We start from the raw sequence: 13666 nt of genomic DNA on the forward strand, positions 1-13666 counted from the left end.
ATACACTGAGAAAAATGCCTGCCAACCAAGGTGCGATTAGTGGCTTGCATTAATTATGCTATTATTTCTGCCATGTCTTCTCTTGCTCGCACAATTTTGTAAATATCCCAGGGTAGTGTACAGTTTGTGTACAGAGGGACTCCCAGCAAGAGTTCACATCTTTTACAAAGCTGTTTTGTTAGTCTCACAGATTATCATCCTCACAATGTTGGAAGTCACAGAGACTTGCTTATCACCCAACCTCAGTGCTTTTGATTTGTTTGCATGAGACTCAGTTAAAATCTTGACATCACTGTGCGAAGAATGCTCACAATTGCAGGGCTGATTTCTAGAAGAAAAAAAAAAAATTTTTTTTTTTTCGACAAAGCTCTGTTAGTTACTTGTCGCTCCAGGAGCCTTTGAATTTCATGAGCAGAAAAGCTCGCCCTTACAAACTAACCCCTGCTCTATCTTCTCCTTTGACCACACTGATTATGCACAATCAATAATGGTTTGTATTTTGGTCTTCTCTCTTGTCTCTTCTGGGGCATGTAGGATGCTGCAGGCAAGGTGCTGGACCGCTGGACCATCATGTCCCGAGAAGAGGAGATCATCACCCTGCAGCAGTTCCTACGCTTTGGTGAGACCAAGTCTATTGTGGAGCTGATGGCCATTCAGGAGAAGGAAGGTCAGGCAGTTACAGTTCCCTCCTCCAAGACAGACTCCGGGATTAGGACATTCATTGAAAGCAACAACAGAACCCGCAGCCCGGGGCTTCTGACACATCTGGAAAACAGTAGCCCATCAAGCATTCACCATTTTGAAAACATCCCCAACAGCTTAGCCTTCCTCCTGCCCTTCCAATACATCAACCCAGTTTCTGCTCCCATGCTCGGCTTGCCCCCAAATGGCCTGCCTATGGAGCAGTCTGCTCTCCGGCTGCGGGAACCCAGTCTGCCAAACCAAGGTGAACAGGTAGACACCAGTGAGTCAGAGGTGTCCCTATCACCCTTCCGTACAGGCCAGAGCCCTAGCCGTGGAGCCCTGGGATCCATGAACAACATTGAACCCAAGACAGAGCCCAACAACAGGGCATCACCTATCTCACCAACCCCTTCCACCCAGCAGGCTCAACAACAGCAGCAGCAGCAGTCACAGCTCCAGCAGCAGCAGCAGCAGCAGGGCCAACAGCAGTCCCAAAATCAACCTCAACAACCCAACAGTTTGAGTGACCACCAAGTCCACCACCACTTTGTAAAGGACGAGCAATCTAAATCCATCACCCATGCTTCCTTTTCCTCCAAGATGCATCGCATGCGCAGAATGGGATCCACCTCACGCAAGGGTCGTGTTTGCTGCAACTCTTGTGGCAAAACCTTTTATGATAAAGGCACACTAAAGATACATTATAATGCTGTACACTTGAAGATCAAACACCGTTGCACCATTGAGGGTTGCAACATGGTCTTCAGCTCACTACGCAGCCGCAACCGCCACAGTGCCAATCCCAATCCACGGTTGCACATGCCCATGCTGCGCAATAACCGCGACAAGGACCTCATCCGTTCAACCACTGGTACACCTGTCATCTCAAGCACCAAGAATGGTGGCTTCACACTCACCAGCCCTGGAAGGCCACCACTGGGCTTCACTACTCCACCTGTAGATCCTATGCTTCAGTCCCCCTTGCAAAGCCCACTGGTGTTCCCTTCCCTGAAGTCAGTTCAGCCTGTCCAGCCAGTGCCCCCATTCTACCGCACACTACTGTCCCCTGCAGACCTTGTCAGTCCTCCAGTGTCACTGCCCACCAGCCCCATCCTGCCCACAACCACCAACAGTACCACCCTGATGGACCAACAACAGCAGCTCCTGGCTGCTGCAGCAGCGGCGTCACACAATAATGTTCCTATGTCAGAGGTAGGACCCATGTCCCACCGCATACAAACACCTAGTGCCAATCATGACCTCAACACTGGCAGCAGTGACCCCACGCCCAAAAAGAAGCCTCGTAAATCTAGCATGCCAGTGAAGATTGAGAAGGAAGTGATTGATGTGGCAGACGAATATGACGACAAAGATGATGACGATGATGACATCCACCATAATCACCACCACCACTCATCTCTTCTGCACAATAATGTCAAAATGAATGGTAACTGTAACAGCAACAACAACGGTGGCAGTGGTAATGGTAACCACAGTGGTGGTAGTGGGCAGCAATCCCCTTCCCAGGATGAGATGAGCCCTGGCCTAGCTCTGAGAGGCATGATGAGACAGAGTGAAGATGAATGCCGGGAAGGTACTGGCAGTGAGAGCAGGGGTGGGAATGATCTTCAAGGCTCAGGCGAGCTTCGCTGTATGGGCAGCTTCACCTCTGAGGATCAGGACCATGAGAGAGACTTTGAGAATGAATCAGAAACCTCTGATTCAAAGATGTTCTACAGAGATGAGCTGATAGATGTGGAGGAACAGCAAAAACACAGCAGGGGTGGAAAGTGTCAGGACAAGGAACAGGAGGATGAGGGTAGTGAGGAAGCCCATTTGAGAAAGGAAATGGAAAGCAAGGTTCATTCCTCACCCTCCCCTCATCAACCCCCTATCAAGATTAAGGAAGAACTCAACGATCCTACCTACGACATGTTCTGCATGGGCCAGTATGGCCTCTATAATGGAGGCATGGCGGCAGCTGCTGCTGCTGCAAGCATGGCTGCTCTGCATGAGAGCTTCATCTCTTCGATGGGCTATGGTGCCAGCCCACCCAAATTCCCTTCTTCTCAATCACCAGAAGGAGACCCATGCTCAAGTCCTGACCCCAAGATCTGCTATGTGTGTAAGAAGAGCTTCAAGAGTTCCTATAGCATGAAACTGCACTACAAGAATGTGCACCTCAAAGAGATGCATGTGTGCACTGTGGCTGGCTGCAACGCTGCCTTCCCTTCCCGGCGGAGCCGAGACAGGTTAGTGCTAGAATTTGGTAATGTAACCACTTAACTTAATCTAATTGTGACAGTTGCAGGTAGGTTCAGTGGAAATGTTTAATTCAATCTTTATCATCCTTGATATTTTAAGTAACGACACAACATAACTCCACAGAATATACTAGTTTTTTTTTATTATAAGGATATAGTGGTTTTATAAAAGCTGTGTTATAATAGTCCAATAGATACTAGCATTTTTGTGAGATATTGCCTTTTCATTTCATGTTAATAAAACAAGATTTAGCTCCAGTATTTCATTACTGTATGACATTTACCTGGATAGGCTATCACTTGACATCTGTTAGCTAATTCAACACTATAAAATTGATTCAGGGGCATCTGCTCCTTGTCAAGTCAGAGTTCAGAAAAGTAGGGTGTCAGGATGAGAAACACATACACACACATTCAAAAAAGCACTAGGTGGTACCCATCAACCCTGCAGCTGCAGTGTGTTGTTTACCTGCCCTCACTACATGTACCTCATCTTGTGACAGGGAGGTGAAGGCGCATATATTAACATAGACAGCGGTTTGTCAAACCACTGCATTTATTAGCGCATTAGGAGGTGAGGCTAGCCATACTCACCTGGGCTTGTTAGCACATATCAGTCCCACACACACACACACACACACACACACACATACACACACACACACACACTCCGCAGAATAGTAGTAGCAGTGGCAGCAGGTTGATGCCATAACACATGCAGGAGGTACATAACATCACTTGTGCCCTTGGCAAGCACAGGCTCCTTAAGGGATTACCAAAAATTGTTTTTTTGCATCATTGGAGCACTTTTAAGTGTTAAATTGGCCATCATCCAGACATGCTTCATGGGCAGAATTTCACAATCCTTCAAATGGCCAGTAACAATATCCTTTAAAATTACTAATAGAAAAATTGAATAGGTTTCAAAATAACAGCTGTGTGTGAATTCATGTTACAGGTCTGGTGACACAGAAAATCATATTCCCTTGCCAGTCATGTAAACATCCAGCAGGGACATAGTGTAAAATGGCCCATGACACAATTTGTAAATTTTCTCTAAAAATACACAGCACCTCAAGTCTAGCAAATATCTCTCATGCTCATACTCCCTATCTTTTTTAACAGAACTCAGCTGCTCTACATAACAGCCTTACTCATTCTGTTCTTTAAGGGGAATAGAAAATATATTTTAAAAAATGATTTAGCTTGAAACATCTGTGACAAGTGACACTTTTATATAAGTAAGGTGCAAGCTGCAACTCACTACATGTTTCCAGTTGGGAAACAAATCTTCAAGAGAGAGCTTTTTTTTTTTTTCCTCCATGTTTTGTCTCACCCACACACTGGCTCTGCACCCCCATCATCTCTTCCTCCACCATTGCCACCTCCCTCCACCTGAACTCGCTGGTCCTTTCCCACCCTGAGCCTTTTTATTACATTTATTGTTTCGGTGGCATCTGTTCCTACCACTGTTTGTTCATTACCAGCATGTAAATAGAGCAGGTGATTCTGGGACTCTATCAGAATGGATGTGGGAAGGGAACAAGGGGAGCAGAGCAGGAGACAAGTTAGCGTTAGTGAAGGTGAAACCCTGCTGCTCACCTGACGCAGCTGTGCCGACAGAGGCAAGATGACAGGATGTGTTATTATAGCATGCACTGCCACAGTGTGGTGTACAGCCACCGGTGAGTTTGTTAGCTCCCCTCTTTTGACAAGGCTTTAGGAACAGAGAACGCCTTAGGCATGACCCACCTGCTGTGTAACACGTGCATGCACACATACACACACACACACGTGCGCGCGCGGATGAAAATATATATGTACAAACAGATAAAAGAGAAAACTTGCTTTTCTATATGCCTTGTCTCGTCGTAGTTAGTCTCCTAATGATGCAAAACAATTGTTGGACATAAAAATTAAAAGCCTTATGGCAAGAAGAGAGCTCCAGAGTACATTTATATAAGCAATGCAATGTAAATGTATTTATATAGCAGAGAGGAGTTACACCTTAGAGTTTTGTAAACTGAAAATTTCTGCTGTTGGTAATCAGCAGACTTTGCTCAGGCTGTTAGTGGTGTTAAAGTGGATGCTTTGAAATCAAGAGGCGACAATAGTAAGAAGTGAAAAAAATATCAAAAAGGATGGCATGGGGGAGGTTCATTCTCACAAATATGTAGTCAGGCATTTGGTATCAAAGCCAGGGGTGAGTGGAGCGCTTGAGACAGGCACAGAGGGTTCAAAGATTAGACCACATTGCACAGAGAAAAGCCAGCACCTCACCATGAACTCTTCCTATGCTCGCTCTCTATCTGTGTCAGCCTGTAGGTGTGTGAGCATGTGTGTGACAGTTTGACTCCATGATGAGAAACACAAGCATATAAATGCCATTCAAACACATAAAGTGGCAGAACATATGGGAGATAGAGATAACTTTGTAGCATGGAGGGACAATCGCTGCTGCAAACATAAAGCATCTCTGAGCTGGGGGGGTGTGCAGTATAGCTCTGGGTGGGTGAGACCTAAGCACACTATTGTTTCCATACTTTTTCTGTGGGGGATAAATTCCTGATAGCATATGGGACATATTACTGTGCCGCTGGTTCAAACAGGGAACAAAACAACAGAAAGACGGACATTACATCGCTGGAGGAATCCTGGGGCTTTGAGATGAGTCAATACACAAACAGGGCTCTCATCAAATCTGTCCCCAGATAATCCTGTAATGACATAATGTATGTTTGAGTGGAACGGTGGCAATAAACAGGGATATAATTTAGTTGCTTTCATAGGAGCATATTCTCTGATATGATTAAACTGCATGTACAAAGATGTTTGCACAAAATAATCTTTAGAATGTTTATTACTAGTAAATTAGATAAGTCAAACTCCATTATTTCTCCTAATTAGTTTTTTCAAAGCATTGGCAGAAATGATCAGTAAGTAGCTTTCTCCACCTCAGACATAAAGGACTGAAACACTTAATACTTAACGCAAAGTAATTCTCTTTAAGGAATAAAAAAGAGCCATTAGAATAATATCCACACTGAATTTCAATCAGAGGAAGGTAAAACCAGCTGGTTATTTGTTGTTGTTTTTGCAGCTGAATAATATATGCTAAAGCAGCATTACAATATGCAGCCCTGCCTGGCTTCCTCTTCTCAGTACCTCCCTAACACAGCTGTTGACATCCAGCAACAGGGAAGTCCAAGTACCTCTGCATATCTGATTAGTCCATTGACCGAGCGAAAAGCCAAAGGCACGTAAACACACCATCAGACACCAGCATCAAAAGCTCCGGTATCAAAGTGAAGAAGAAAAAGGAGGAGAGGTCATTTGATCTACTGAGAAAAACAACCAAGAGCCAATGACATTGTCAGAGTAGGATGCACTGTAAATGTGCTGCCACGGAAAAAAAAGTAGCACTAATGTTTGTTCACTTTGGATCCCTGCCCTATTTAGGAGACTGTAGGATTTCATACACAAACACTAGTGTGCATGGATACTGTACATACACACACTTGGGAATGCAGGAAAGGATAATTTAATGTGCCCTTGAGCAAGCATGTAATGTATGTGTTTTTGAGTGTAAAACAGAGACCAACATAAGAGTGTGTGTGTATGTGTGGTTTTACAGTGGGGTGTTTTCTCCCAGCCTCCTGGCCGCCTGCTGCACGGAGGTAAATGATTGCATATTTATTGTGGGGAGCGAGCAGCGTCGGCAGAAGTGTTGAAGAAGCTGCATGATTAACTGCTGGGAAGACGCGCGTACCAGCAATCATCACCATTATTGGCTTCGTTAATCATATTTTTCAAACCGTTTGACAAGACTTGCCTCACTTATCTCATTTTTATCAGCCTATCCTGCTTCTTTCTTTTTTTTAACCTTCACTCCAACATTTTAACTTGCTCCTGTGTCGCTACAGCAAGTAGGTGTCCTCCCTCTTCCACATTCCCATGGTGCAGCAGCGCGCAGCCCATGGTCCCTGCATGGGCCACTGCAAACGGAGAGAGTGAAGGTTAATTATGTTGGAGAGTCTCTTTCCTCCCCTCTCCCTCCGTCTCTCTGTCTCCCTCCCTTCTCCCTCGGTCCCCTCACGGCATGTGGGCCCGGCTCCGCTGCTTCACAATTAGCTCTCTGTTTGTCTCTTATAAACAAAGGGCACGCTGCTCATAGAGAGAATATGTTAGCAAAAGCCACTCACCCCAGATCAAAATATCTGATGATTAAAATGCAGAAAAAAATATTACATCCCTTTATCAGTTTCCTTGTGATGTAGTTTGAAGAGAATAAGATGATTTATTTCATTCTCAGATAAATAACATATACATGCCTCTGCAAGCACGTTGTCATCAGTCGAATTCTAGAACATGGAGATTTTTTTCATGTGATATTTAATGCATATTTAATGTCTATGAACTCATTTATTTCATCCTCAAATCACTGTTGATAGCCTGTGCTGTTGAACAGACCGAGATGATGCAAAGTATATTATAACAGTGACAGAGAGTGATAAATGTTACTAAAACTCTTGTCCTCCCACTTACAGCTAAAACCTCATAACACAACCCAAATGACAGGAAAGACAAAGAACCACTCGTGTCAGTTTAACACCACTCAGCCTTCCATCTCATTTACACATTATAAGCCATTTAGACAACATACACACACATACACACGCATACGCACACACACTGACACAAAAACAAGGGCAAGGGCCATCAGATGAACCTAAAGATGATTAACGCCGGTTGGGACAGGCACACTCTCGCTCTACCTCCTCCTCTGCACAGTCAAAAATGGGCTCTCTGGAGGCCTCCCCCATCTTTTGGGCAAAGATGAGACTGTCAAATTGGTTTGCCAGCCACATTACTGGCCAACAGGGAGGCAGAGATGGAGAAGGGGAGGGGGGGCACTGAGGAGTTGGGTTTGGGGGAGGAAAGATAGAGCGTGCTGGAGTGGAGTGATGGAGGTGGAGGGGAGTGGGAAATGGGGCAGAAAGTCTAAATCTGATAAATGAAGGGATAAGTGCATTATGCCCACTGTGTGTGGATTCAGATGACTTATTTTGATTATTTAAGGCAAGGAGGCATTGCCAGCACAGGAGTTAAATAATAATATTTATGCAAATGATCATGAACTGGGCTCTTTTTCTCCTCTTCATCTCTTGAGATTAAATCATTTCCAAATGGTTACAAATGATATATCAAAGTGACTCTTTTTCTTTCCATTTATTTTATTTCCATATATCTGTACAATGGATTAAAAGCTGTAGGAAATGTGAATATTTTTCAATGAGATATTGTTGTATTCTAACAATGTGGTGTGCATTTCTGAGTATTTAAAATGGCTACTGTAGCTATAGCGCAGACTACTTACTGCATGATATTTAGCATGTTTGACTTTAATATCTAAAACTGAGATAGCCATGGTTAACTTAGAGCTTATTAGCAGTGAGAAGGTGTTGTTATAGAGATGGAGACATGTTGCAAAGGACCTGCCTACCTGAGCATCATCAACAGCATCCTGAGCTTCAGGCCTAACTGAGCAATTCTGTGGCCCCTCTTCACATTTGGTATCCCTTCAGAAATTGTGTCCATTTACTTAAATACTGATCAGTGATAACGGCATGTTTCAGGCTGTTTTAAAACACTCTGACCTCTCACAGCCAAGCGTCCACACATGTGTTTGACTAGACAGGGATACTGCGCCACAGACATTGAATCATGACTCCCATATTTTAGCCATAAGCTAACACCATATGGGTGCAACTGTACTATCAAAGGATAAAAAAGAACAAAGGATTTATATAGTCTTTTTGATCGAAGTCCCGCTATATGGAAGTAGTATATTTTCTGTTTTTCCCACATACACACTCACACACATACAAACAGACAAAGCACGTGCAAACACACACACACATGCAGTGACAGCCACGGCCAATCGATTTGCCACGCTCTCTCTCCTCAATGCTGACGATGCTTGAGTGGACGGGCTCCTGGTTGCCTGGTTCACAGAAAAGGGTCCCTCAAATGAATGTATTTCTACCTCTTGCAGGACAATGTCGGATAGGGAAGTAAATAATTAAAGGAAAGGGACCCTTTTTGACTGCATCAACCCTGCCACTGCTGGTAAGCTCTACTATCCATTGTGACTCCATTTTTGCCCGTCCTGCTAAGGATGACCGTTTGATTTATTTTTTTGTTTTGTTTTACACACATGTGCCCTCCCTGCATGGAAACCCCTCACATTAAAGGCACTGAGTGTTTGCATATTTGTTCTTATTTGATGTAAGTGCTGACCTGATATGAGAGGAATGGGCCTTGTGTATGTCATACCTGATGCCGGTCATTAGTTGCTTAAGTTTCCTTTCTGTGTTATGCAGTTTTATTGTGACATGTGTGCAGTGGGTCCCCGTTTTCTTAGACCAACTTGGCAACTGTGAAATTGGAGCGAGAAAGCATTGAATTCGATTTCTCAAGCCCACGTCACCTTGCATCCTGTAGCATGGCTTTGTATGCTAACTGAAATCCTCACTAATCGTATCTTGGCTTAAGCATGGCACTTGTGACTTAGTTTCTTTCATCAGCTATAGCACACTGTGCGATACAGTTCGCCTTGTGTTTGGGAAAAATGCCCGTCTTAATTAAATCCAGGGCTACATAAAGACATGTTCATTGAGGTGCTCGATTAAGCCACCTCCAATAGGGAACGAATGCGATAATGCTGTCAGGGCCTAGTGCTAATATGCTATCCAGTTCCCCTCGATTATCACATTACCACAGCTCGAATCAATTGATAAACTCCCATTCAATATGGTGGAGTATTTAATTGAGTCAGAGTCTATTGGATTTGAGGGCTGTGCAGTGCAGACATGCTGACAGTGGTAAACACTAGCAGGATGCTCTCTCTCTCTCTGTGCAATCTTGGAGCACTTTTCTGAGGAGAGCTGCAGGATGAATTTCTGTTTCTGTGTGACTGTCTGTGTGCCTCGACTGATAGCAACAATAATCACACGTGTAACGTTTCCTAGATATTGGCTCTTTGTAGCCTGGTGTCAGTTCACAAAAGTACGATAAGTTGACAATATGAAAAATAAATTATTGGATGTGTTCAAACACTGTGGCTGTGCTGTATTTTAGAGTTAATCTACTTTCCTCATAGACTGGCAGCCTTCTGATTTACAACTATGACTGTCTCGCCACAGGCACAGCTCCAACATCAACCTGCACCGCAAACTGCTGACCAAAGAGCTGGACGACATTGTCCTGGACCCCCAACTCCCGCCACTGCCCAAGGACCTGCGAGCCGAGTTACTGGCCAAGATCTACGCCGGGCACCACATGGGCTTGGACCCTATGGCCGGGATGGGCATCGGAGGCGCCAGCCTCCGGCCCACTGGCCTGCACCACAATGCCCGTTCCCCCATGAGCAGTGAGTATCCCCATCACCCTCTCAACCATAACCTTAGAAACCACCACACCAACGGCTACTCCCAGGGCCAGCCCGACGACTACATGGTGTTGGACCTGAGCACCACCTCCAGTGTTCAATCCAGCAGCAGTGTCCACTCCTCACACGAGTCAGATGAGGGCAGCGATGAAGGCATCCTATTGGATGATCTGGAGGAGGAGGAGGGAGAAGAGGATGAGGAGGAGGGCAACAGTGAGGGGGAGGACTGCTCCCAGCATGCCGAGGGGCGGGCTGAAGGAAGGGATCGGGACGAGACTGGAGAACTAAGAGGAGAAGGACATGGTGAGGGTTTGGACCCGTCCTCCTCGCCATTCCTCTTTTCGCCCACCGGGGGCAGTAACGGTGGCAGCAGTGGGATCCTCTGCAGCATCTGCCATAAAATGTACAGCAACAAAGGAACCCTGCGTGTGCACTACAAGACTGTGCACCTGCGCGAGATGCACAAGTGCAAAATCCCCGGTTGCAACATGGTGTTCAGCTCTGTGCGCAGCCGTAACCGACACTCTCAGAACCCCAACCTCCATAAAAACATGCCCTTCTCTACAATAATAGACTAAATAATGACTTGCTACTCGACCCTGCTGTCAGTCGGCCCGCTCCTCCCTTCATTCCTCATCCTTATTCCTCCTCAAATTAGCTTTTAATCCCAGCCCAGGGCCATCAAATACAAGCTAAATGCCTGTATGCCTCCTGCCCGTCCTCTGTAAGTCATAGCAAGACATTTCTATCTCTCTCTATAAAATTCATCGACTCTAAATACAGTTTATTATTGTGACCTTTGACTTTTCCTTCTTTGGAAGAACAGGATGGCGCTCTTGCGCATGGAGTTTGCTTTATAACAAAACTCCAGTTGTTGTTTTTTTTTTCATAAGCCCCTCCATCTTTCCTTTCGGACTTCCCCCCACTTTGTTTTTATGTCCATCTCCAAAGAATCTATTCAGACTCTTATTTGTGACTTTGCCTGCAGAAATGATAGTATTGAGAAAAAAAAAGAAAAACCTTCTTGTTGTATTTGTGTAATGATAGCTTTTAAATGAACCCCTTACAAAAGCATGACAGCTTCATTTGTAAATAATGTCCCAAGAGGCTTTTGGTGTAAAAGAGTTGTGTTGATGGTTGTTTGCTTCTTTTTTCTCTCTCGTTATGGTTTTATGTTACAGTCCAGTACAATACTTCCAGCTATAGGCAAGAAAGAGGTAGCATCTTACTAGCTTGACTCATTTATGTTAGCTTCAAAGACACGTTTTAAACTGAGTCCTAGGAAAAAAAGAATATCATGTGACTTGTTTTATCTACTTGTTAGATATTCAGAGGTTGCCGGCATGCTTTTTTAGGCTCCTACACTGATATCATTCTCTGTATTTCTATTGGATTTTTTTTGTCTGTTATGTTTATGAGCTTTAGTATACCAATTCAGTTTTTGCACTTTGCATCTATACAAGGGGATGTGTAATATTATTATAATGAGGACTTTTGCAATGGTGAGTTTAGGTGTTGTTCGGGGTCATTGATGGCTACAGTGCCAAGGTAATTGATAATACCTTCAACATACTTGTGCCAGTTTCTTTTTGCACGTGCTCAGTTTCAAACAGTTTCACGACAGAAAACGTCTTTGCCTCCCTGAACAAAAACCTGAGATCTTCCCCCATCGCTACACAATGTTTTCAGAAAGTGTCTCCAAATGTCTTGCCTCAAAACAAATCCAAGTGTGACTGAAGATAAACTGCTGTTTCACCAACACAAAAGGAGTTAAATATTGATAAAGTCTCGCCTCCTCTTTTCGTTCAATTTGTGTACGGTTGCCAGGTATGATCACGATAATTAATTTAGAGGTTTAGTGGGGTGATCTTTGTAAAGCATGACATTATTGTGACATTGTCAAACAAAGTTTGATGCAAGAACTCATGTTTGTTCTCACAAAAGGCATCTTAATGAAATATGGCTGCCCCGTAGATTTGAGAAGAAAAAAAAGAGAAAAAAGATGAAAATAGTCATTCAACTGTGACCAAAACAAAAGTGTTTGCTTAAGAAGAGCTCTTTCAGTGTGACAGTGTGTACTTAAATCATGCCCCATTGGATTAATATGATGCACTTGAGTCTTAAATCTTTTGCTGTGATATTTTCGGTATCGGTTTCCATTGCTGAGTGTCGGCTACAAATGTACTCTATGAAAAGATGTTGCCATTTTCCTGGCTGTTGTCTGCAGCCACTTTTAACATGTCCATGACTGTCTTACGGTACAAATATTTCCAGTAAGTGGGCAAAGTAGCCAAGGGAAGGGGTATTTATTGGTGGGTGATGTATCTTCATGGAGATGTTTTTGTCCAGTATAAGAATATTTTTTGTAAAAAGACAAAAAATAGAGTTTGTTCCTCAGTTTGACTTGTTTATCAATGTATTAGTGATGCCATGTGTTACTATACAAGGAGATCTTCTCTTACTTGACTGGTGCTACACACAGAGGGAAAAATATGCAGTGTTATGTGGTGTGCTGTACAGTATTCACAACACCTTACATCCATAACAGTGTTGAGTTCCATTTGTTTCATACTTAAGCCATTTTGCAATATAGACATGACCTATTCCAGTGAAATATTGTATGTCTTCTTTTTTTAAGACTCCACCTATATGACACATGCAGTTTTCAGTCCTCTCTTCTCAGAGATAAAGAGAGTGAGACAGAGAGCTGAGGCTGATGGAAAGGTTGCGGAGGTGGAAGGCTGACTAGGGAGGAAAGGATGACAGCAACGATCATTAAAAATGTGCTGCTTCTCCGTTACCTGGAGGCGTCCCTGCCATTCCAGCTTCTTCTGTCTAATAACTCACTTGTCACTTCGTTACACTGCACAGATTCCAAGGTTGCTGACAAGACTGTGACACTGACAGAGAGAGAAAAAGAAGGAAGGAGACTGTGTGCTCTCAACAATTCAATTTGACCCATTCAATTTAGCTCAATTCAATTCATCTATTCATTCTCTATGTGTGCTTATTCTTATTCAGGGTCGCTGATAATTCAATTCAAGTCCTTTCTCTCATTCTGGTTTTCTCTTTGTCTGTCAGAGCGCAGTCATTTAACAACCGCCTTACCCATTTCTTCAACCCGCCACTCACTTACCACCTCCACACCCCACAGCGCAGGTCCTACAGGGACACACACTAATAGTGTATGCTTAAGTTCACCGGACGGCCATGGCATAGGAAAAAGGGATGGGTAATTGCCTGTTTATCCCAAGTGAAGGGAAAATTG

General features: G+C 44.0%; 1 protein-coding gene across 4 annotated transcripts in view; it reads left to right on the forward strand.

The window, feature by feature from the left end:
• Window positions 1-11417, forward strand: part of bnc2 (basonuclin zinc finger protein 2) — a 184898-nt gene extending 173481 nt beyond the window's left edge. For 3 of the 4 annotated variants that reach the window (XM_033623203.2, XM_033623204.2, XM_033623205.2), the window contains 2 exons: window positions 535-2936; window positions 10154-11417. In XM_033623203.2, coding sequence (XP_033479094.1) covers window positions 535-2936; window positions 10154-10976 — 3225 coding nt within the window. In that variant the 3' untranslated portion in view covers window positions 10977-11417. Of the gene's footprint in view, window positions 1-534; window positions 2937-9003; window positions 9078-10153 lie in introns of all 4 variants that reach the window. The other variant, XM_078166226.1, reaches the window with a different exon arrangement.
• Window positions 11418-13666: the final 2249 nt, after the last annotated feature.

This window comes from Epinephelus lanceolatus, chromosome 3 (assembly GCF_041903045.1).
Source record: "Epinephelus lanceolatus isolate andai-2023 chromosome 3, ASM4190304v1, whole genome shotgun sequence".
Lineage (NCBI taxonomy): Eukaryota > Metazoa > Chordata > Actinopteri > Perciformes > Serranidae > Epinephelus > Epinephelus lanceolatus.